The sequence below is a fragment of the Fusarium falciforme genome, chromosome 6 (assembly GCF_026873545.1).
Source record: "Fusarium falciforme chromosome 6, complete sequence".
In the NCBI taxonomy this organism is placed as follows: Eukaryota; Fungi; Ascomycota; class Sordariomycetes; order Hypocreales; family Nectriaceae; genus Fusarium; species Fusarium falciforme.
The window spans coordinates 2,206,918-2,229,426 of NC_070549.1; the positions used below are offsets into that span (position 1 = coordinate 2,206,918).

General features: G+C 53.1%; 4 protein-coding genes across 4 annotated transcripts; 2 read left to right on the forward strand and 2 right to left on the reverse strand.

Moving 5' to 3' along the window:
- Positions 1–5,306: 5,306 nt before the first annotated feature.
- Positions 5,307–8,646, reverse strand: NCS54_00826200 (AAA domain-containing protein; the record flags this gene model as incomplete). The annotated part of the gene is made up of 8 exons (XM_053153657.1): positions 5,307–5,728; positions 5,776–5,853; positions 5,907–5,949; positions 5,998–6,296; positions 6,349–6,538; positions 6,586–7,901; positions 7,958–8,384; positions 8,437–8,646. 8 exons carry the CDS (start codon positions 8,644–8,646, stop codon positions 5,307–5,309), a joined length of 2,985 nt encoding a protein of 994 aa, XP_053009632.1.
- Positions 8,647–12,317: 3,671 nt separating this feature from the next.
- NCS54_00826300 (Hypothetical protein) lies at positions 12,318–12,844 on the forward strand (the record flags this gene model as incomplete). The annotated part of the gene is made up of 2 exons (XM_053153658.1): positions 12,318–12,344; positions 12,374–12,844. 2 exons carry the CDS (start codon positions 12,318–12,320, stop codon positions 12,842–12,844), a joined length of 498 nt encoding a protein of 165 aa, XP_053009633.1.
- Positions 12,845–13,264: 420 nt separating this feature from the next.
- Positions 13,265–16,738, reverse strand: NCS54_00826400 (ATPase-AAA-core domain-containing protein; the record flags this gene model as incomplete). The annotated part of the gene is made up of 1 exon (XM_053153659.1): positions 13,265–16,738. One exon carries the CDS (start codon positions 16,736–16,738, stop codon positions 13,265–13,267), a length of 3,474 nt encoding a protein of 1,157 aa, XP_053009634.1.
- A 570-nt stretch (positions 16,739–17,308) lies between these two features.
- On the forward strand, positions 17,309–20,088 carry NCS54_00826500 (Hypothetical protein; the record flags this gene model as incomplete). The annotated part of the gene is made up of 2 exons (XM_053153660.1): positions 17,309–17,488; positions 17,539–20,088. 2 exons carry the CDS (start codon positions 17,309–17,311, stop codon positions 20,086–20,088), a joined length of 2,730 nt encoding a protein of 909 aa, XP_053009635.1.
- Positions 20,089–22,509: the final 2,421 nt, after the last annotated feature.

Here is a 22,509-nt window from a genome sequence, read left to right on the forward strand (position 1 = left end):
AATGCCCTGGGAACAAGGGATCGGGCGCCGTCACATCTTTGCAGCCACGGCCGGCTCACGTCCGTTGTGGTATCAGTCTCGTCTACTGGGCTCGCTCACACGCACACAATCGGTGATCATGATGAAAACACACAGGCAATTTAGAGATGTTTGACATACAAGAAGCCAATCATGGTAGACCAGGAAGACCCTTCAGAGCCATAATCAACCCTTCTCTCGTTCAGTCTCGCACCACATGCATGGCTCTATCAACCTTGCGTGGCTCGTGGCAAAAAATGCACGCGCGCACCATCGCATCTACAGTGGGGTGCTCGGGTGCCTTGACTTCAACTCTCAACATTGCTTTGTTGCGGTGCGCTGTATTGCTTCGCCTGGAGACTGCGCGCTCACTGTGCCTACGTACGCAGCACGCCAGGCTTGGCTGGGGCTGGGGCTTCTCGTCCAGTGTTTGCGCTGCCCGCTCGTCCGCTCTCCTCTCCGCTACATCCGCCATCATGACCGTTGACCATGGCCCCCGATGACATGCCTTTCTGGTGTTGGAGGGGTGGGGTTGTGGGAAACCCGGTCTTAACTCAACAGCGGTGGATTGAGGCACATCCACGCATGCCAAAGCCTCCTGCGTACTAACATCAGCGGTACAGGGGAAAGTCCTGATTCTCTCCTTGCAAACTGCACGGATCTCAAGCCGGATCCATGCGTCCCCTCTGTTGAGTTGCACAAGGTTCTGTCTTAGTGGCGCGGGCGAAAAGTGCATGCCACTTCTTGCCTCACCTCCGACCCCAGCAGCTGGGATAAAAGACCAAAGACTATTGCCAAAAATTTGCACCTGCCAGCTACTGACCAATGGCAGGTGACCGTTACCGTTGACGGACTCTGCGAGTCTCTGGCAGCCTACTCGCTCTGCTTGGCGGCCAAAGTACATTTGCGTCTTTTAGCTTCCGGACCTCGTTCAAGAATCACTTGCTAGGCGCACATTCACACTCGCACGGTCGCTTGCTCGCTATCAAACACCGGATTAAGACGCCGTCCTATCGGCCGATGTTCGCGGTTCAACACCGTCAAAGAGACCGCCTCCTCTCTCACGAGATATTGACGCTCCACGGCTGGGCATTGCCGTCCCAAGTGCGAGCTTGGCGCCTACCGTCAAAGTTTGGTACATATCCCTGCGAGATGGAAATGGACCGATGACCAGTGTGGCACTCTGACCTCTCGAATCCCGCAGCCAAAGATGCCCTCATGTCATGATCCTTGGGGGAGCACATGAACCCGTCCTGACTACGGAATTTGCCCCGGATATGCATCCACACGACGTCGAGGAATTACAACTGTGGATTCGCCATGCCTCCAACCTAGTTAACACCCCCGAATATAATCGCTGTTCCAGGTCATACACAGGCCCCTTCTTTTCCCCATCAGTTGGCGACCCACCAATTCATGCCCCAGCCCTGGCGGATGTGGCCTCGAGCATCCATTCAAGATGCCTTCAATTCGCAATACGCAACCGCCTCGTGTTGCTCCACGCTTGTTTGACCAAGCTCGCACGATACGTATCGATTCATGGCTCAGGGGCGCCATACTTGGAGGCTCAGACTTCTTTTGCCGAGTCTGTTGGATTTTCGTTGTCGCTTCGGCATGAGGCACCTCGAAACAGGGACCCCAATGCTGGATCCAACCAGGTCAATTTGATGTTAGAGATCCAACTCAGCGCCGCTTCCAATTGGCTGCCCTCCCCCTCCCTGACTTTGACGGTTCCAGCAGCCCCCAGTCGTACTTATTATTCTCGCCCGCCACTACGGCCAACATGCCGTGGTCTTGTCCTGTATGACCAAGGCCAGCGGGTCTCCAAGGAGGATCATTAGACACTTGCGATGTGGTTCGGCCGTCTTCTTTCAAGCCTGAACATGTGCCTTTGGTTCAGCTACTGTTCCTTTCATCGGCGATGGTCAGACGCGTCTCTGGAATGACGAAACATACTGACACTTGGCATCGCTTGACCTGCGTGTGTTATGCTACATGCGACGACTGGCAAGTCGAAGCCACCCCGATGCGGATAGCGATTGTCTTGGGCACAAGACGCCTTCAAGTTAATAGGCTGCACGAGCCCAGAACTAGCACCCGGTGCCGGTCCGGAGCTTTGCCCTAGACTAAGACCGTGACACCGGGACTCTCGGTCCGCAACACCATTATTCTTTCTGGTTGCCGAAGGCAGCATGTATCCATCCAGCTTGTTGATGGAACGAGAGACGATACGATACCCCCGTCCACGAGTCAGGGAGGCGTCTATTTGCAGCGATAGGGCCGTGGCCACGGTTGCTCCTGATTTGACGGGCGAGAAGCAAGCCAACAGCAACAAGAGTTTTGGGTTCAGCATGCCATGGCCGGCTGCCAGGCAAAGAGAGACAGGTGTGATCCACTAAAGTTTTGCCATTCTAAGCAAGCCACCGCTCATGGCTTGGGGCTCTCGTCTCATCAATGACCGCCCCAAGCCCCTCGGCTCGAGGTAAGATGCGCGAATATGTTTATCGACGGGATGGGCGAGGAATTTGTGATGCAAGGATGCCCAGGCCGGTTTGGAAATCCCACGCTTGCGGCCCCCATCACCAAGGCTGCTGGTGCTGGGCATGACCCATCTTGAGACTGTGAGGGTCTCGAGGAGATGAGGTTGCCAGGGCGGATCATCCCCCGCCAGACTATCGATCTCGACCTGGCGGCGCTGAGGTCACTTCGTGGGCTTATGCAGATCTCTTCGTCCAGAACCCCCTTGGCAGAAGTTGAGCTTGAAGTGCACTACACAGCCAACTCCGACAAGCCTCCCGCGTTGTTTTGGTGGCTGCGCAGTCTCGCCTCGAGTAAAGCCCACATTATCCTTGCTCGATGCTGCTCGCCTTTCCAGGCTCGTGGCAGGTTGATGAGTCCAGGCCGTGCCACAGCATCTCATTCTTGAGGTGTCTGTCGGTAATTATTCCAATCAGAATGCCGGGGAGCCGCTCCAGCCTGACCTGCCTGTTGATTCCGAGTGGGTGATATCACGACAGGGAAAGCCGCTGGTGGTTCTCCATATCCGTTGAATGTACACAAATGCGTATCCCTCATTTCGATATGGATACTCTCTGTACCTTGACTCGCAGCACTCCTGCCGCTTAGTCGTGTCTGAGCAACTCTTTGCTGCGGAGCCAGGTCGGCCCAGGAAATGGTTGGCGGACAAGATATTGAGCCGCCCTTGGCGATGTCTCGTCGGCCAGGGAGCGACAAGAGCCTTTGATGCGTCAGGATCTCCAAATGTCAATGCTCATCGCTTTGTTGTTGATATCGGGTTGTCGGCAGGCTATCCAGTGAGGTCATGACCGATGCAGATCAACGGAAAGGGTTCCCATGGGGTGTCCGGTGATTCAATTTGACCATCTTCGCTCGAGGCCCGTTGAGAGCCATGAGGCTGCATCATGGTGTAAGTCCGGGGAGATGGTTGCCCTGGCATAGGGTAGGTTGTCCATGGGTGGATAGTGGTCAGGCTGGTTGTTGACTGCACCCAGACCCCCCGGTCCTATAGACTCGTGCAGGACCGCCTTGAGTTGTCACCTGAATGTGAGCCATGGCTTGTCATTGATGTCGTTAATATTCACACACCGTCTGTTCATCGCGAGGCTCTTCTATCCATGAGAGCAGAGAGGCGATAAACTAACCAGCATCCAGGATGCTCCAGGCAAGGAGAACAGAATAAGCTCGCCGCAGAGCATATCATCCATCCAGTTTAGGCGCTATGAAGAAGGATCAGTGCATGGACTTGGATAACTAGGGCACTCTGAAGCCGCCGTAGCACGGGGCTCATCAACCTGGCAGTGGTGGCGTGACAGGGAACCATTCTTGTCATCCCGAGTCCGCCCAGTCTTAGCACACGAGAGGTCTCAGAAGGGAGATGTCGGCCCCCGCCATTAACCTGCGACTCGAGCAGCTTCTGACAGAGCAGAATAACGTGTCGAAAAGTCTTGGATTTCTGTTCGACCGCCACTGCACGACGGGGAGTGAGCCAACAACGCCCCGGCGGGGGTTGATAGGTGCGTGAGTGAGATCGGACCCCCAGCTCATGACTTGTCAAAGGATTGGGGTCCGAGGCTCCGTCACCGTGAACTGGTCCAAGGATTCGAGAATCGGGACGGAGAGAGGCGACGATAGTTAACACGAGTTATGACGAATCCCGCATAAAGAACGTCTCAATAATGTCCTGCCCGGCCATGCCCCGTTCTTCGATCCATGTTTGCCCTGGTTTTTTCTTCTTTTCTTGCTTCGTCCTTCGGTTCTCCTTGCACTAAACCGTATCCCCTACCGGGCCCTGGAATATTTGTTGGTTGAACCACACACCCCCATGTCGGGTGGACCGATCAAGGAAAGGCTCACCCCCTCAAAAACTGGGCTTGGGCTGGCAACGGCCGGAGATGGCAAAGTTGCAGCCCGTCGTCTCGAGCGTTGTTTGTGTTGAGAGTTTTTTTTTTTTGTTTATGTTATTTGCTAGATTTTCAACGCTTGGTTGGTTTGTCTTTTTCGTTCGTTGTTGTAAAGGGGGTGGTGGCTGGTTCTGGTCTAAGTAGGAAACAAAGTACCAAAAAAAGGGGGGGTGTAGGTTTGGGTCCAGCTAGAATGGCCTTCTGCAAGCACTTTACGCGGTCGGCGCGTTGGACGAGGGGGAGGGAGACTGACGCCATGGATCCGGGTCCTTCTCTCTCTCTGGCTGGCCTCTTTTTTGAGGGGGAACTTTGGGTCCCGTCCGTCTCAGCGCTCGGGTTTTTGGTCGTCCGTCTTCCTTCCGAGCTCAAACTGTACTCTGTGCATCAACTAGCAAGGCGAATCATGGGCGTATGACAATGCTGCTGATGTCTCGTGGGGAGGGGCGGCGTCAGCATTCTGCCGAGGGAGGAGGGGGGGGCAAAGGGGAAACGCCTTGTTGAAGCGATCTTCTCTCACTCGTGCATGCGTCAGATCGACCCGAGTCGAGGTTGTGTGCATTTCTCTCTCTTTTTTCGCTTGTCTCACATTTGTTTTCTTGTTGCCTCTCTACTGACTGGCTCACATGAGCGTGCGCCGTGTGTGCGCGAAGAGGAGCAATGTGGGTTTCAAAGGTTACAGGTTGTGAGTTGTGACTGAATGCAGCCATGTCCTTGTTTATTACAACACTCGTCGAGGCAGAAACAACCCGTGATTGGCGAGTTTGCCGCTCCCCCTCGTAAAGCAGGGCTCGGCGCAACTTCTTCCATCTGCATCTCATGTCTTAGAGTTCCCAAGCACATTCTACCCTCCTGTCCACTGTTGTCTACCTACCTGAGCTTGTCCGCCCTCGCCCAGTCATCGTCCGAGACGCCCTTGACCTGGTTCAGGTACTCGCTGAACTTCTGCGATGACCTTAGGGCGTCCCGCATGTGCTGATATTGGAGCGTCTCTTTTCGGAACTTGGCCAGGTCCCGCGCCACGGTGATGATGTTGCGGATCTCGCGCCCGTTGACCTCGACTCGCGCCAGCTTGGGCAGGTTCATCTGCAGGTCCTCCATGTCTACGCGGACCTTGGTGTGATGCAGCATCTGAATAAAGTTACTCCAGATCTTGAATCTGTCCTCCTCGCCAAGTGCCGGGTAGCCCAAGGCAAGCTGGATGCGTGACTTGAAGGCTTCATCGAAACTCCCAATGCGGTTGGTTGTCAAGATGATGATTCCATCATAGTACTCCAGGATGCGGAGGAAGACTGCTTACTGTAAGTATGTATGCCAAGAGGAGACGGGGGAGTCTTACTTGAAATGATGGCATTTCGCTTCTGGTCTGAAAAGGACCTCTCTTCAAGAAAGACGTCTGCTTCATCAAGAAGGACCACTGGATGAGGATCAGCAACAGCTCTCCAATTGGCGAATAGCAGGGTCTCCTACCGCAATCCCAGGCTCTCCCTATCTCGAGAACACCATCAAAATACTGTCTCTAATTAGCAAACAGAGCGAGCGAGGGCGACAGATCAATTACCCGTTCCACCTCGGCAGGCTCAGTCCCGATATTGCCGCACGTCACCCGGTACAAAGGCATCTCCTGTTCCTCAGCAATACTCTCTGCTGTCAGAGTCTTTCCAGTCCCAGGCCCGCCGTGAAGCAAGACCAGGAGCCCCTGACCTTTGCGCTGGACGATGTCCAGATCCATGCTCTTCCTTTCCCCATGAGCCGACACCGCGGCTAGGATCAACTCTTTGGTCTCAGGGGGCACAACAACCTGCGAGAACGCCCTCTTGTTCCACGTCACATCAGTGATGTCGTCCACTTGTAAGGTCTCTGTTGTCTAGTCAGCGAGTGCCGTCACGTTAACCCCCCCGAAAATACTAACTCCAGGCCTTGGTAGTGAAATCAAATCCGTGGATCTTCGGCGGTAGACAGTATAGGAAATCCTCGGGAGGCTCCTCAATCCCCATAAATTGATCGTTGGCCCAAGTATAATCGGAATGTCCTTCGAAAATACTATTGGTAGGGTGTAAGCGTTTAAACATTGCGTAGTCGATCATGAATCGCCCCTCGGCCTGTTCGAGATTAGTGAGATGTTGCGATAAATAGAAGATGGACAAACTTGAAAGACACTGTCTGCGCCATGCTCGTCGTAGCAGACGAGTTTCCGCCGTCTGCATGCCCAGAATCGTTGCCCTCGGGCAATGAGCTTTTCTTTGATATCCACTGATGCAAATCTCAGCGGATAACATTCAAGGCTAGTGATATCCAGAAGCCTGTCGTCCGAGTCATACAACGAGCCGTACCCCGGTGGTAACCCGAGGACTGAAGATGTATGCCTTAGGATACCATTGAATTCCCAGCGGAGTTGGATAACACCGGCCCTATCTGTGTTGGACGGGAACCAAGGGACAATGGCACCGCTCAACGGCCTGCCTTCATTAGGGTCCTGACGAACCAGAAGTTCGCCGGGCCGGAATAATGTCATGAAGTGTTTCCTGTTGACTTTTCCTCGTGCAAACAAAGCGTCGGCCTCATCCCATTCTTTCCTGAAGTTGTCCTCCATCCACTGACACAACAACCACAGCGACTCTCTTGTCAAGTCATCTAGATCAACCTCCCCGAGGGATTCGATCAGTGTTTTCCCATATAGGTAAAAGAGGGGGTATGGCTTTGGAAGCCGGCGGAAGCGTAGATCTACCATAAAGGGAGTCTCTGTCTTCAGAAATCCGGGAGAATTATCAAAACCAGGAAACCGGTGGGGGAACGCCTCTATGATTGCCTTTAGCCCAGCCTGTGCAACTGGACCGATCATGATTTCCTTCGCTTCAGGCTCCTTGGGGTAATGATCTTGAACAAGAACCCGACCACGGGGCCCGGGCTGTCCTTCCTTAGTCAGTATCGACCGAATTAAATGCCCATCGCATTCATAGTGTCTGACAACCGCGAAAAAAACTTCTGGGTGACTTTCCAGGTATGTTTCCTTGTGGCCGACCTCGTGGGTTCCCCTGAAGTGGTCATTTTCTGTGCCGCCTCTAAAAAGGCGAGGAGGATCCAAGTAGCTTGTCTGCGTGCCGCTATCGTGACAAGACACCTGATGGAACGTCACAAACTTGGCGAGGTTGGGACCTTGAGCTGATTCAGATGCTTCACAAATAGCCTGCTCCGGGGATGCGAGTTGAGCTGTCATAATAGCCTTGAGTTCTTCCTTGAGCATTTCGTTCTCGATCTGGAGGCGAAAAATCGCAGACGATGCCAGAAGCTGATCTGGGACGGGGTTTCCTCGTTTCCGTCGACGGCCCCTCCATGTCGTTCCTGGAACGAGGGCATTCTCGGGGTTTAGCCGCACAGACAAGAAGTATTTGGCTATCTTCTTGATCACAAGAGGGGCTGTTCCGAGCAATGAAGGCTGGCTCGGAGGTGGACTTGTCGCACTACCTGGACTCTGGGTCAGCGAACCACACTGTGCCATATAATTCTTCCCAGCAACTTACCAGGCAGGACTCCATGAGGAGAAACAGACAACTCCTTCTCTTTTTGTAATTTAACAACCTCTTGCTGTACTTGTGAAATGACAGAGCTGACATATCTCGTCTCGGCTTGATGGGCAACCGCCGCCTGTTCTCGTATCCTGGCCGTTGTCCGTTGTATTTGACACACAACATCATGAAACTCCAGCGCCCATGGATCCTTTATCGCCGCCAATGTTTTCCCAATGAAGTTCCCTGTTGTCTTGCTGTACCACTTTAGAGCTCGGGCGCAAAAGTCGATGATGTGAGTGTAGATGGTCGCCAGGGTGGTCTGCATGTGTGGAACAGGATAAAGCTCGATAGCCAGGAAATCTACCTCTGGAAGGGCCTCACTGATGGCACAGAAAGCGTCAGAAATCTTGCTCGCAAGTTCTTGGTGGCTCAAGGTCACCTGTGGAGAGAGTCTCAGTGACATTCATGCTAAGCTCGGTAATTCAACTCACCAGGAACAGGAACTTGATGGATCCCCAGACGAGTGCTGAGTACTCTGGATGACTCGATACAAGAACATCAATGACTTTGCTGAAAGTATTGATCTTGTTAACGGCTTTAGTCCACATAAGAGCCGCTTCTTTGGTGAATGGGTGTCTTGAACTCTTCGTTGTGTTGTGTTGCTCCTGGGCCTTGTGTACCTCCTCCAGCAAGCTCTCCATTGTGGACGACTGCAAGGATGGAAGTTCATGATTTCGATTCTTTCTTACTTGACCGTAGCTGAACTCCACTGCCTTTTGGAATGCTTCTTTAAGAATCCTATCCGGGCCGCCTCTGATTAAAGTCAGTTTGTCTGCACGGCTGTGAGTCTTTTGGGGGCATGTCATACACATCTTCCTGGATTTCTGACTTGAACCAGACCGCCAACCCAGATGAACTATTCTCTGGCCTAGGCGTCGCCATGGATGCTTCTCTTGCTCGCCTGTCACTATTTTGAGCTTCCGCAGAAGTGGGCGATGTGAAACTCGAAGCAACGTGTATACCAAGAAAGGTGACTTGATATTGTCTGACCTCCTTTTCACCCTCTTTTATTCTTGAACAGACCCCGGCAATCATGGACATTGAACAAGGCGCAGCCTGAAAATGGCGGAGCTTCGGTGGTTGGGCTGTCTGCGGCCAGGCTCTCAACGAGGCTCCCTCCCCATGCAGCTGCTGCCCGTCCAATTGCAACAGCGCCTGAGACCAGGTCTGCAATATCATTGCCAATTGTCAATCATGAGGCTTTTACCCCGCTCCTGAGCGTCTACGTGCTTGCCACGTTGAGCGGCTGTGCTTGGTCGACCTTTTGGGAACATTTGTATTTTTCTCTCACCTTGGGCTCCCGAGAAATCTTCCGCAATTCAGAATTTTGAACCATCTTCAAAACTGGTCTCCTGAGATGCGAATAATCCCGGGAAGGGGGCAAACGCGGTATTGTGGGTGTTACAAGAGAAGAGGACAGGTCCTCTGCCCACGACCGCTCAGCAATGGATAGGGCTATCTCGCAAGATCATTCAGAATAGGATAGACATGTTTTTTTTTTAATGTGTTCGGTCAAATTAACTAAAAGCAGAAGTCTCAGCTCAAGGTCATGTAGCGATATAGGAGGATGAATAACCTGAAAGGAAATGGGCACACAAGCCGTGGGGGATGAGCAGTCTTATGAAGGAGAGGGGAGTAACGAGGATTTCTCTGAAGAAGATATGGCGATCTGGGCATCTGACATCCCTATAAAATACACCATGATCCATTCTTTAGTTGACGATAATTTTCCACCAGGCTCTGCAGTCCCCCAAGTTATGGGCGGCCTGGTGGCCAAGCTACGAAGTTGGATCTCAGCTAGGTTCGGCACTTTCTTAAGTTCAAGTGAATCTGGTAGTGGCAGACGCTTCGCGGGACTTCGCATTGGTCATTGTCGAGCTGGCGAAAGCTGCTGGCCTACCTTCCCTTGGTATGTGGGCTCACAACTGGCGAGACCCATTACTATCCCAGATGTCTGGCGTTCTCTCGTCTCGTAGATTCTTGAGCCGGACAGTTCCTCATACAAGAATCCGACTGAACCCAACTTGAACTCGTATCGCGGAAGATGATTGGATAGCCCTTCTTGTTGCTGTTCCAGCCGTTGACTCTCACCAAGATGAACGCAAAACTCGAGAGACAATCAGAAAGTTCTGGAACACCTTTACTGAACGAAAGGTGACTACCACGGTCAAGATGCTCCTGCTGACCTATTCGAACCCCGGGACACCAATGCCAAGCATGCTGCCCAACAACGATGTGGAGTTTTACAGTCTGAAGATGGGCCATGATAGGAGGCCCGGCATGGCGAGGGCCTCGATGTATGGGAGCCCGAGGGGGCAGAGGCAGGCGGGTGGGAGACGAGGTGGCGGAGCGTCTTAGCTCAAGCCGTTTATGGCGAAGCTATTGGAGCAGGGGACAGTTGAATCAGACAGGTCATGATGTTTGAAACGGCGGTAATGTTCAGGAGAGGGAGTCTTTCGGGAGTGAAAGGGAGGGGTTGGGTATTGGTAAGGCAATGAGGCAAACTGTTTTCTTTTGTGCAAGAAGCAAGGTCTAGATGAGTCTAAATGTTGGATATAAGCCCATAGATCGGAGAATTTACCCACCTTGCAAAACGCAAGTTATCACAAGGCTCTTTCCAACCAATACTGATGAGTCTAGTCCTGGCCATGGTCGGGATATTGATAGCCGGGATGGAGACAACTCAAGTCACTCAGATGATAGGCCAGAAGAAAGAAAGCCTATAGAATTTCCCCTCTCAAAAGAAAGCACCTCCTCAGCTCGTGGGTAAAGTGATACCGCAGTCGCCCGAGGCCAGACGGAGCTATCTGCATACGCATTGGAGCTGAAGCTGCACCCCGACCTGTCATGATAACTCATGACGAGTTGCAGATCCTGCTCATTGGTAGTCTTGAGCTGCATGATGATCATCCCCCCTTTGGTCTACGCCCTGTCAGTTACTGTACTACCCCCCAGGTCTTGGCTGCCTCTCTGCAAGCGGCATCTCTTGTCTTTTGCCGATGGACAAATCACAAAAGGTCTGATTGTAACAGAGAAGGGTCGTTTCATGTTTACTCGGAGTTCGGCATCGCCTGGAATATGTGGGAACTTGTTGATAAAGTGGGCAGTGACAGACAAAGACATGGATGTGTAAGAAGGGACAAGGACCACGGCCGCGGATGTGCGCAGTATCATCATCGTCATGACTACTCAAGAAATTCTTTTTGATTGTCTTCCGCTTCAGCCGCAGGAGGGAGACCATCCGGCGGTCACCAGCTTCTGATAGAGGTGTGTAATGCGCTGGACTGTTTTCCTGCAAGTCATGCTGTGCATGAGGATGATTAGCGAGCCCTGATTTGTTTCCCTTGTCCTCCCCGCCATCTACCAGAAAGTGATCGACACTCGCTTCCTGGAACACGGTTTCCCTCCATCTTGTTGTAAGAAGAGTCGCTTTAGGCGCCGGCTCGTAATAGTGTCCCTAGCTCACACATAAACATGGCCTCTTCTCCCTCTTTTCGTTTGGTTTCTTCTTCCTTCTTTAACTTACCACAAAGTAAGGACCATTCCTTTTGCGGCCTCTCCGTTGCTTATACGTCATCATCGACGTTTAGCTAGGACATCCCTGCAAGTTCCCCAGCACGAGACACCGAAACCGAGCCCGGCGATTGGAACGCACCCTCTCTTGCAGCAGACCTACAACGGCGCGTGTGATTGATTGCTCTGTCTTCTCCTCCACTGCTTGCTCGCCGTCGCCGAATCCCGACTCGGGTTGTAAGTCTGGTGGACGCTGACTCTTCTTTTTTTTCCCCAACACCGCCGGTCCATCTCCGATCGGCCGACTTCTTTTGAGTCGGCCTTTTTAGCTTAAAAATCACCGGAGCCAGATTAGCGATTAAAGACAAGAAGCATCAGCACGCAATACAAGCTTATAAGCATCATCAGAGTTGTCGAGTCTTGATTACAAAAGCACCTTAGCCACAAGCCTACAACAAGACAAACAACATCCAACAGAATCACCAGAAACTACAAAACACCCCTTTTACAACATCAAAAGAACAGAGTCTCGAAAACTTGACATCAGAGGTTATGGACCGCTCTCGTTCATTCTCGCGGCCAAGCACGGGCAACCGCAAACCAAGATCACCATCTCCCCCTACCACTAGAGGTAGAGCCACTTCTCGCCCTCGTCCTGTGTCCTTCCATCCTAGCACCCGTGGTGTTTCTCGTTCAAGGTCGGGGGTGAGAAGATCGTCAGAATCCAGCTCTCGCTCGTCCTCTTACTCTCCCACTCGCCGTCACAGCCACAGCCACCATCGCCAACACGACAGTCAACATGGCAGCCAGCACAAGAGCAGCCACGGTCAGTCTCATAAATCATCCCACAGCCAGGAGCATCACCACGGCCTCTTCAAAACTTCGGCCGGTCTCATAGCCGGCATCGGCCTCGCCACCGTCCTCGCCCACAAAGTTTGGCCAAAGGGCGTTCTCTACGGCGACACTGAAGAGTGGGAATCCCGTCCTCACCCGAAACACCGCCACTCGGACCGTCACGAGCACCACCACCGTCATCGCCGTGCCTCGGATGCCGAACGTGCCATCGACCGCGCCAGACGTCACGGCGGCGATGTCGTCTACTACGAAGAGATCGGACCCTTTCCCGGCCGGAGACGCTCCGCGGCTCTTCAGAGTTACGAGAGACTATCCCCCGCTGAAGAAGAGAGGATACGCCGGATGTCTCGGGACGAGCACCCCCGTGTGGGACGTCTGCCCTATCCCGATGAGCCCTACCCCGGCGAGAGCTTCTACGAACCCGAGCGCAGGAGACATTCTGTAGCTCAACCAGTTGCTGTTCCCCGCTGAGCGAGAGACTTGATAAACAAAAGTGGCTTCAGCGAGCGTCATTCTAAACTTGATACGTTTTACATTGGATGGGATAATGAAATGAAATGAGTTTCTTTGCGTTACAGGACCAAGTTTGTTATTGGGAGGTCAAGATTGTTTGTATGGGCTGGCACCTTTCGTTACTTGGCAATTTTGATATCCGATACGAGACAATGATTTCACGCTTTCAGTTATTTTACTCTTTTTATAACGTTATTGCTTTAGAGATACACATTTACATACATATTGTGTTGCTTCAAACCAATCAGCTCTATGTCATGCGCTCTGTCCACCAACGCCTTTGCCATGACCCCAAACCGTTCCTATATGTTTCAATCATAGAGTTCAAAGTGAAACTCGCACGTTTAGTATACATCATCTTCTCCACATTCAACATCGTTAAACCAAGCTTGATCCAGGGGACGATGGGCTGCTTGGAGCGCTCTCCACACTCTCCCTTGGTCTCATCGCCTCCACGGCCTCCTGCCAAGTGTCACCAGCGGTACGTCTCACAAATGCTGTGTTGAGACAATCGCCGAAGTATCTTTCCCGTCGAGTTGTCCTCCTCTCACCTCCTTCCAGAGCTGAGTATGCGCTGCGAGTGGTACGCATTCTCTTTCTCTTTCCACCCTCACTCAGGAGGCTGCTCAGCTTGAGTCTCTCCTGCATGAGCTTGTTGTCAAACTCCACGATGCCTCGCACCCATGGAGCAATGTCCAACACGATAAGCTTCATGGTGCGGTCAAACACTGATGGATCCAGATGGCTGGATGCCGCTGCCTTTTCATTGACTGCAATCGGGTCGAACGCCAGCGCCAGATCCATCCGAGTCATAGGTGCCGTGCAATGCTCGAAAGAGTAGTCCAGAACAGAGACTGCGCGATCCTCTGTCAGTGGCTGGGGGGTGGATGGGGATGTGACGTCGGTTGTCGGAGATAGTTTGAAAAGTCTCTGTCTCGTCAGGGATTTGAGAGAGATCGAGAGGCCAATGCTGGGCGTAGATGGTGTTGACTTGGGATCAGCCTCCAGGAGGCGACGGCCCACAATGAAATCATCTCTCGTTTTGGTCGGAATCTCTGGCAATTCTGGATCGAGCGCTTCCTGGAATCTAGTTCCCAGTGAGCCACTTGAGATAAGATCCGCGTCGCTCATTGAAGTGCAAAACTCATCGAATGCAGTCAAAGCGTCAAGCCTCTGGCTGGGCTCCGATGCGCTCCTGGTTATATCGTCGGCCCAGGATTGGAGATGCAAGCTGTTGTTCCAGTCACCCATGTCAAGTGTCCATGAGTTCCAGCACTGCTTCATCACCTCTTCCTCCGACTCTAATGGGTCTAGGCATGTGGCAGTGAGATCACGCCCAATCCATCCCATACCCTTGCGGTAAGTGTCTTCGCTCAAGACTCGAACCACATCCCCATTCTCATCTCGGTCAGAGCCCTTGGGCCATCGGAGATAGAACCAATCGAAACCACCTTTGCGATCTCCAACGCTAATCTGACACCAGTAATTGAGTTCTACCAGGACAGCCCTCAAGTCGTTGTTGCGAGACTTGTACAGGGCCTCGACGGCCGAGCGCTTTAGTAGATGGCCCTCATTTGCTGCAACAAGTAGGCAATGATCGATAGCCAGGTCGGTTGGTGGATGAGAGAATCGGAAGATGCCGTGCAAGTTGAGGGTTTGCAGGGGCACCATGTTCTCGTCATTGCAGGTCATGATGAATGGCCGTTTTGATTGTACCATCATGCCCATCAAAGCCGCCCAGAATTGCTTATCCTCTTCGTATAGAACATCCACCTCCTCTAAAAGGATAAGTGACTGCTTCTGGCTCTGGCTTCCCTTGGTTGTTTCGTTTGGCTTCGCTTCGGTAGACTTCTTGGTTGGCTTCTTCGAGGCGGCCGCTGCTTTGGGCTGAAAAAATGCCGTCATCATGCCCTGTTTCCCTGACTTCAAGTCTCTGCTCACTTCATCCTCTTCTGCCTCTGTCGTAGGATCAGCGCGGTGCTGTTGAACGAGATGGTTGCGCGTCATATCTCCAACTTTCTCCAGAATATCCTTGCCGCTTCGTCTGCTCCCTGGGTTGATCTCGAAAATCTCAAAACCTAGCTCCTTGGCTACAGCGTAGACGGCGGCTGTTTTGCCGCTGCCATGGGGTCCGCTAATCACCACCGCATTCGTGAGACGTCCTTGATCTTTCCCTCCCTTAGCAGCTGCATCTCCGCTTCGGATAACCGTCTTTTTCGTGAGTCCTGAGCCAGCAGGCGCCCAGTCATCGTCATCCTCGGATACCTCGTCCATTTCATTCGCTTCCTCCTCGCTGTCGATAATGAAGCCATCCAGCTTATCCTTCTTTCTCTTCTTCTTGGGAGCAGCAGCCGATTTAGCCTTTCCCTTGGCCCCTCCTGCGTCAGCATTGCCAGTACCGACAGACTGAACCTTGAGTGTTTGCAACCATTCTTTGAGCAGAATAGCCTCCCTGCCAGCTTGGAGAACCTCGGCTGCTGTGCTTGGGGCGTACTTGTGTGTCCAGGACAGACTTTCGCATGCAGACTTGTCATATGCGGAAAGGTTCGTTTCGAGTTCTTCATATAATCTAAGAATGGCTGGGTGTGTTCTTTTCGGCTGAGCACTGGGGGCCCTATGTCCTATTATGTCGTCGTCGTCCTCGGTAGGGGTGGGCCGCAATGTTTGAAGTTCTGACCGGATGCGCTTCTGAGCCTTTCGGCCACTTTCAAAATGTCTCGTCGGGATTCGTAATTCAGTTGGTGCTGGTTCGAAGTTGTCATCATTTGTGGGAAGCGAGTTGCGGAGAGCAGTGAGATCCATGCTGGTGCAAAAGCCCCCCAGAACAGATTCATCTGAAGAAACCGTCACTGTATAACCCTTTGACTTCTTGGCGACGTTGTCCTGAGAGGCAACCTGAGAACAGACTGAACCTTCAAGTCCACGAACGTGGGCCATTCCCTTTGCAGGCCAAAGGGGATATACGGCCCCGGGAATCTTTGTTGTACCAGTTCTGATACCAAACCGCGGGACCTGATGGTCAGAGGTGAAAGGGTTTCGTGTCTTCTTCGGGGACAATGGCGTAGACGTAAAGACTGTCTGTCGAGAGGGCCGGTTCTCAGCTGTTTTATGGTTCTCGCTTGTGGCGGGCGGTGTCTGTTTCGCTTTTCCGGTGAAGAAAGGATGTGTAGCTTTGGTCAGACCAGGTCCTTTCTTAACAACACTCTCTTTTGGCTTCTTGGCTCGGCTCTTCGAGGTTGGAGGAAATAGTGTCTTGCCGTCCAGGATTTGAGTGATCCTATCACCCATGTCCTTCCGACTCGCTTCATCTCGGCCGTACTTGACGCACACTATGTGGGAAGGAAGGGGTTTCGACTTGGATTTGGGTGGTGATCTGAGTGTCCCTGTTTTCGGGTTCCATTTGAGAACCTTCTTATTTGCGGCATCGGGTGGGTTGGAGGTAGAGACCGGTGGTGCTTCGAGGGCGGACTGTGAAGGGGCTTCGACGGAAGTCATAGGCGCATCGCTTAGTGGAGGAGTCGGAATGTCGGTGGTGGTAGGTTCGGGAGTTATATCTAAAGCCTGTTCCGTGGGAACGAGGGTTGTTTGTCGCCCTTCCCCTTGGCGTTTTCGGCGTGGTCTCTTGGAACTAGGAGCATCTTGTGTAACAGAGCTATCCGGCTTTCGACGCTTTCGCCGGTCGTTCGGCGAGTCTGACCCCGATTGAGCGCTGTCGTGCTGATCATCGTGGTCCGGAGCTGTAGGGGGTTGGGCCGAGAGTTCGGGGTGGCGCGCAGGGTCGACGGCAGGTTCTTTGGAGAAGAAAGGATGAACCTTCTTGACTCCAAGTTCCCTCATGCCTTCCTGGCCCATCGCCTCGACCAAAACGGATCCCATTGATATGTGAAAGGCTGTTCCGAGGAAGCATCAGCAGATGTCGAGTGGCTGTCAGAGCCGAAGATGACGAACCTCCCAGTCAGCGTTAAACCACCATTTCACGAATGAGGACTAGAAGGTGAGATTCGATAGTGAAGAAAGATTTGAAAATTGGAGCAAATAGGGCGTTCGAAGGAGACACAGTCTTTTGAAGGTGGGTGTAGTTTCGTTGAAGACGGGGAAGAAAACGGAAGTGTCCTGGGTAACGGAGCACGGCAAGGGTCGCGTTAAAGTGGTTGAGCACCGACGCGTCAGTTTGACGCGCTCCGCGAGGACGACCCGGTACGTACCTCCACTACGTCAGGGATTCTGCAACGACCCCACCACCCAGGCCGAAAGCGCCCCACTAATCGGACTTTGGGTCGGCCCGCTCCCAACTTTTTTTTTTGAGAGCTTCATCTGTCGGCCGTTCGAAGAAAAGTGCAGGCGACAGCACCAGACTTTTGTCAAGAATTGCAATTCCCAAGGCCAGCGGTATCTTTGGCTCCTCACGGTACCGAAATCGCCATGGCTTCTGAGTACAGAATTCACAAGCCTTATGTGCTGGCGGCTCTGCCTCGGCCTCTTGACCATACTGAAGGCCGCATTGTCGCGCGAGAGGTCTACGGCTTGCGCGACGGCCAAAAGAAGAGGAAGAGGACGGAACTGGTCGTCGGTGTGGATGGAGAGACTGCTAGCATCTACGATGTAAGTCTCATGGTCAAGATATACTGAGAAATGGCCCTAATCGCAAACAGGTACCTGCATCAAGGCTGATCACCTCGTATCCCATCCCGCCGCAAGAGTCTTTCACCTGCCCCCCTTACTCGATTAGAATTCGGCGCGCTGGCAGCAGCGATGTTTCTAGATATACCTATATCTCTACTCGCGATTCGACAGGCCAGAAGATCTCTCTCTTCAAGGATGTTGTGCACCAGGACGGCAAAACAACCTCCACCTCGACCGCTTCTCAGATCCTCAAAGTCTCACCCATCCGATACATAACCTGTTCCTCGAATGCGTCAGAAACTTCAAATGTGGGGGATATTATCGCGGTCTGCCAGAATGGAGAATTTGCTTCGCTTTCAGGGGAAACTCTCGCGATTCAATGGACAGCTTCGTCCAAGTCCGCTGTTCAGGACGTTGTCGCAACACAGATCGAGGGGTTTGAAGTGGAACATGTGACCTCAGGAACCCTCGCTGAGTTCAGTGAGGGTGTTTTCAAGGACAAGCCAGAGATTTTCAGTGCTCTGCCCAAAACTCCTGTCTCTGAGCCTGAGCTGATTGCGCTGGTGTCGAGGTCTGTCAGCCAAGGTCAGGAGAGCCGACACTCGGTTATCCTGGCTGCTGCTTCGGGAGTTTCTTCCGCTTCATCTGACATTCAGAAGTTGGCGCCCCTTGAAATTGCCCCTATTGGTGCTCCCACGACTCAGGGTGCCGAACCATCCACCTACCAAGTTGACATCCAAGCTGCCCTCCTGCTGCAATTGCAGCAAGGCTCTCTCAAAGTCTACGACCTCGCCACACCCGTCCCAAAGCTCAAGTCTACGGTGCACATGGAGAACGCGGTGTCCTTTTCTCGCCTGTCCCGGCCCTTCGTTCTGTCATGCTCACTTGAATCCATTGGCCTCTACAACCACCAATACCGCTCGATTCATGCGAATGCGCCCCTTGATCTTTCCGAACTCCCCGCTGAGTGCCAAAAGCCCAAGACATGTCAGTTGATCAGCTATCTACGAAGCCAAGATCTTGTTGTCGCCCTGGTAGACAATGTTCTTGTCTCTATCCAAGTCGAACCGCCTAAGAGCCACGGGAAGCGACGGAAACAGGGCCTCTTGATTGACTCCATCGGTCGAGGAACTACCGTCGATATCACCGCGAAGAGGGCAAAGTCCGAGAAGTTGGCTCTTGAGTTCTCCAAGCAGGTTCCTGGAACGATGACGGAGGAGTATTTGGCCAAGCTGCACGCTGAGCTTGACACAGCAGATGGACTTCTCGCAAAGGACGATCTTAGTGGATGGGAAACCCTATTGCGCAAACAATTCCGTATGGGTGTTCGATCTGTTCCCAATGGCGACGGTAAGGCAGTCAACGGACAGGAGGACAAAGACTCGCAGGAAGTACCCGAGTGGGAATGGCTCTCAGGGCCGTCGTCATATGCCGCCGTCGACCGTCGTTGGGTGCTCTACGCGATTGGACGATGCTTTTCTATCACCATGACTACAGACGAGGAACCTCGGCCAAAGCTACGCCTCAACCTGCCTGACAGCAACGTCACGTCCTACCTAGTCGTTGCAGGACACCTGACTCTCTCGAACTTGAAGGCAGCATTCCGAGACGAGTTCGACGCGGAGGCATTGGATAGCAAGAACCTCGCTAATGACGTGCTTTCGAGCTTGGCCGACGCCGACCCGTCAATGACGCTCGTCCTGAACTATCTCCAGGCCACACAACTTGGCGAGCTGGAGCTTCTCGTAGCCATCCGAGCCCTCATGCTGAATCTGGATCTGATCTCCGACCCTAAGAAGCCGGCCGGGGCTAAGCTCTTGAAGCATGAGGCACATGATGGTGCCGAGAACTACGAGATGGACCTCGACGACCTTGAGCGGGATATTGCGATCACGGAATACTACCTCGGAGACGACAGCAGCAGTCGCTCACGGGGACTCACATTAGCCTTTGCCAAGCTTTGGCGGCTCCCGGCAATCACGACTGTGAAGGCTCTGCGGGCAACGTTCAAGACGGAGGAGATCCTATCACTCATCTACACACTCAGGGTGGAACTTGTCCGAGGGGCGTGGACATCGCTGTATATCGACCCAACCAGCTTTGATTCCGAGGGTAACGACCCGCCCCCGGACGGTGTGATCACATTGATCTCGGATCTCCTCGGTCGATGCCTTGATGCCGTCGGCGCCGGAGGATGGCTGCTGAACGACGCCATCTCAACCGATAAGTCCGAGACCGGCGACTTGTTGACGGCGCTGAAGCTTGAGGTCACTGCGGCGCTCGAGGGTCTAGAGGAGGCAGTGTATCTGAACGGTGTTGTTGGCGAGGCAGTCCGATTCGGGCTGGCGGCACAGAAGAGTGGTGCAGCCCGACAGACGTGGAACGCAAACAAGCCGATCCCGATGCACCTGGAGGGCCGGGAGTCTCGACTGCTGCCGTTGGGTCTCAAGACGAAGCAGCTCCCTACCAAGGACAAGGTGGTGTCGGGCGGCGAGGTGGTGCAGCGCAGCATGCGAGAGACGGGCCACCTGATCAGCCAGAAGGTGGAGGCATACTCGCTAGAGAAGCTGACGATCTAAGCCGTGTGGTCAAGGGGGATTGGGCCCGGAGCAACGAAGGTTTACTCTTAAGGCAACCAAAGGAGATGGCACTACGGAGGCTACCGTTTGATCCATGGGGAGCACGTTGCAGCGACAGCGGCCGGCGACACCACGGAAGCCACATGGCATGCGGCTGAAAAGCTGCAGCGGGCATCCTTGACATCGACGGGACTAGTCTCGGCCTTGGCTTATCCCGGAGAGACCATTCGGTGAGCGGATTGGAAGAGGAGAGGCGAGACTAGACTACGCCCAGGGACCGTGGTGAAAAGGAGGCGAGGACGCGGGCCGTGGCAAGACAAAGGAGATCGGCTACACACGGCGAAGGGCAGATGAGGGGTGCGGAATTGACACTGGAACCTAGATTCGAATGGATCACATGTCGAGGGGACTTGGGGCTATCTACCAGGAATATGGCTGTTCTCTTTGTGCGTTGTGTTGTGTTGATTGAAGATGAAGCTAGTATTTCAAAGGTTGGGGCATGTAGATGCATTTTGGGAGAAAGAGGCGTATCAAAAAAAAGACACGGCATGTTTGATTCTCACGTCACACGGTAGTGGCTCTGTGCAACCCATTTCACCGAAACTGGTTCTCACCGTGACCGAAAGTGCTCAGTCGTGCATGAGGCAGAGAATGCACATTTCAGGCATTGAACTAATAACTGCTCCTTTCGGGAGTTGCGAGGTGAAACACGAAAAGAGACGGGACATGTTGTGCAGCTGTTGGGCTACCCTGAAGCGTTGCGTGTGTGGACGATGGATGACGATGGCGTCTGCCTACCTGTCAGCCCTGTGTCTCTGGTTTACGTGCAGCAACATTGCAGGGCTAGTCTGGTCATTGAGTTTGGGTTGTAGTGGATGGCATGTGTAACGTACTGGATCTCGCATCCATCCGCAGTTGGGTGAGTCACTATCATTGCCATCGGAGCCCAATGGCTTCAAGTGCAGCAGAGCCTCGATCAAAGTGCAAAGGCATGGCCACGGAAAGCGGCACAAGCTGCCAAGGGTCATCAAAACAAAGTAAAAGATGTCACTTTCAGATGGCTGCCTGCTAAAAATTCTACGTGATGTTGCTCACCTCAGCCCCGTATTATCCCCCATTAAACAAGCACTGCCTGGTATGTCCATCTGCGGGAATCCCTAGCTACAGATTCGAATACGCGAAGCCGAGCTCCCCGTCCCGTAAGAAGCAAGAGGCTCGGGAAGTCTGCGTCTGCAGCAAGCCGGGGGACGTGTTTCAAGGAATGGCTGACGACGAGTGGAGGGATGGGGGGAGTCAGACTGCAGGATGCAGAAGCCAGCAAACACCAAATTCCCTGCATATGGCAGATCGGGCCTTGGTTGTTTGTTGGTGGAGAAGAGTGGGTATCCCGGGGGGACGTTACTCACGAGGACAGTAGAGAGGCAAAGTTTATGGGGAGCCCGAAGATGGCGAACCAGTTTTCTAGAAGATGTGGATGACAAATTAGTGTCTGACAGTCGGAGTCGGACTCTACCGATGAAGCCAAGAGTAGGAGAACACACAGCCTGGTTCCTTTGATCCAGCCATTGCCCTGGCTGGCTGTGACGTTGGTGCCAGCAATTGGTGATGAAATGATGGACAGGAGCCGCGCGAGATGAAACCGTTGATCATCTTCAGGTATGCTCTATTTTCGGCCCTTGTGTCCGGATAAAAGCCAGACGAGCAGGGAGAGAGACCATGGCCCTGGACCAGAGGACAGAAAATCCTGAGTCTTGCTTCCAGTGATCGTCATCTTGTCTTGTTGTTTGGTCTTGGGTCCTGGTCCCGACAACCAAGAACTCCTGGGTCTCCCCTAGCACGACCGCTAGCTTAGCGTGCTAAGATGCCCCACGCCAGCGCCCCGTTGCCGAGCGGGTGGCGCAGCACGTCCACAGGGACAGACGAGAGAAGAAAGAGAAACGGTTCCCTTCTACAGAACCGACCGCGGAAACGAGGAAAGAGAGATCACGCCGATGTAGGAGACAAAATGGCTGTAAGATTAGTAGAGGCTGGGTTTACTGTGGCTTTCTTGCTAAATTGCCTCGGTTTCAGAACGAGGTCAGCCTTGTTGAAGCCATGATGTAAGGCTGTTTATTAGACGGGGCAGCTACCTACGTCACCGGCCCTCCAAGACGGTAGGTACTGTCTCTGTACCTTCCCCCGGATATACCTAGCACCTTGACCAGGGTCTTGTCTTGGACTGGATCAACACGAATGGACACTTGGATTTTGCACCGTCGAGACGTGGTATTACCGAGTCATTGAGTGAGATCATCTCGAGTACCTGCGCCGAGCGACAAACCGACGAGACGGGACGAGACGGGACTGACTTGATGTTATTCCGATATCCCTTTCATCATCCATGGCACGCCCACCCTCCTTCATGATCCCTCCCTCATCACC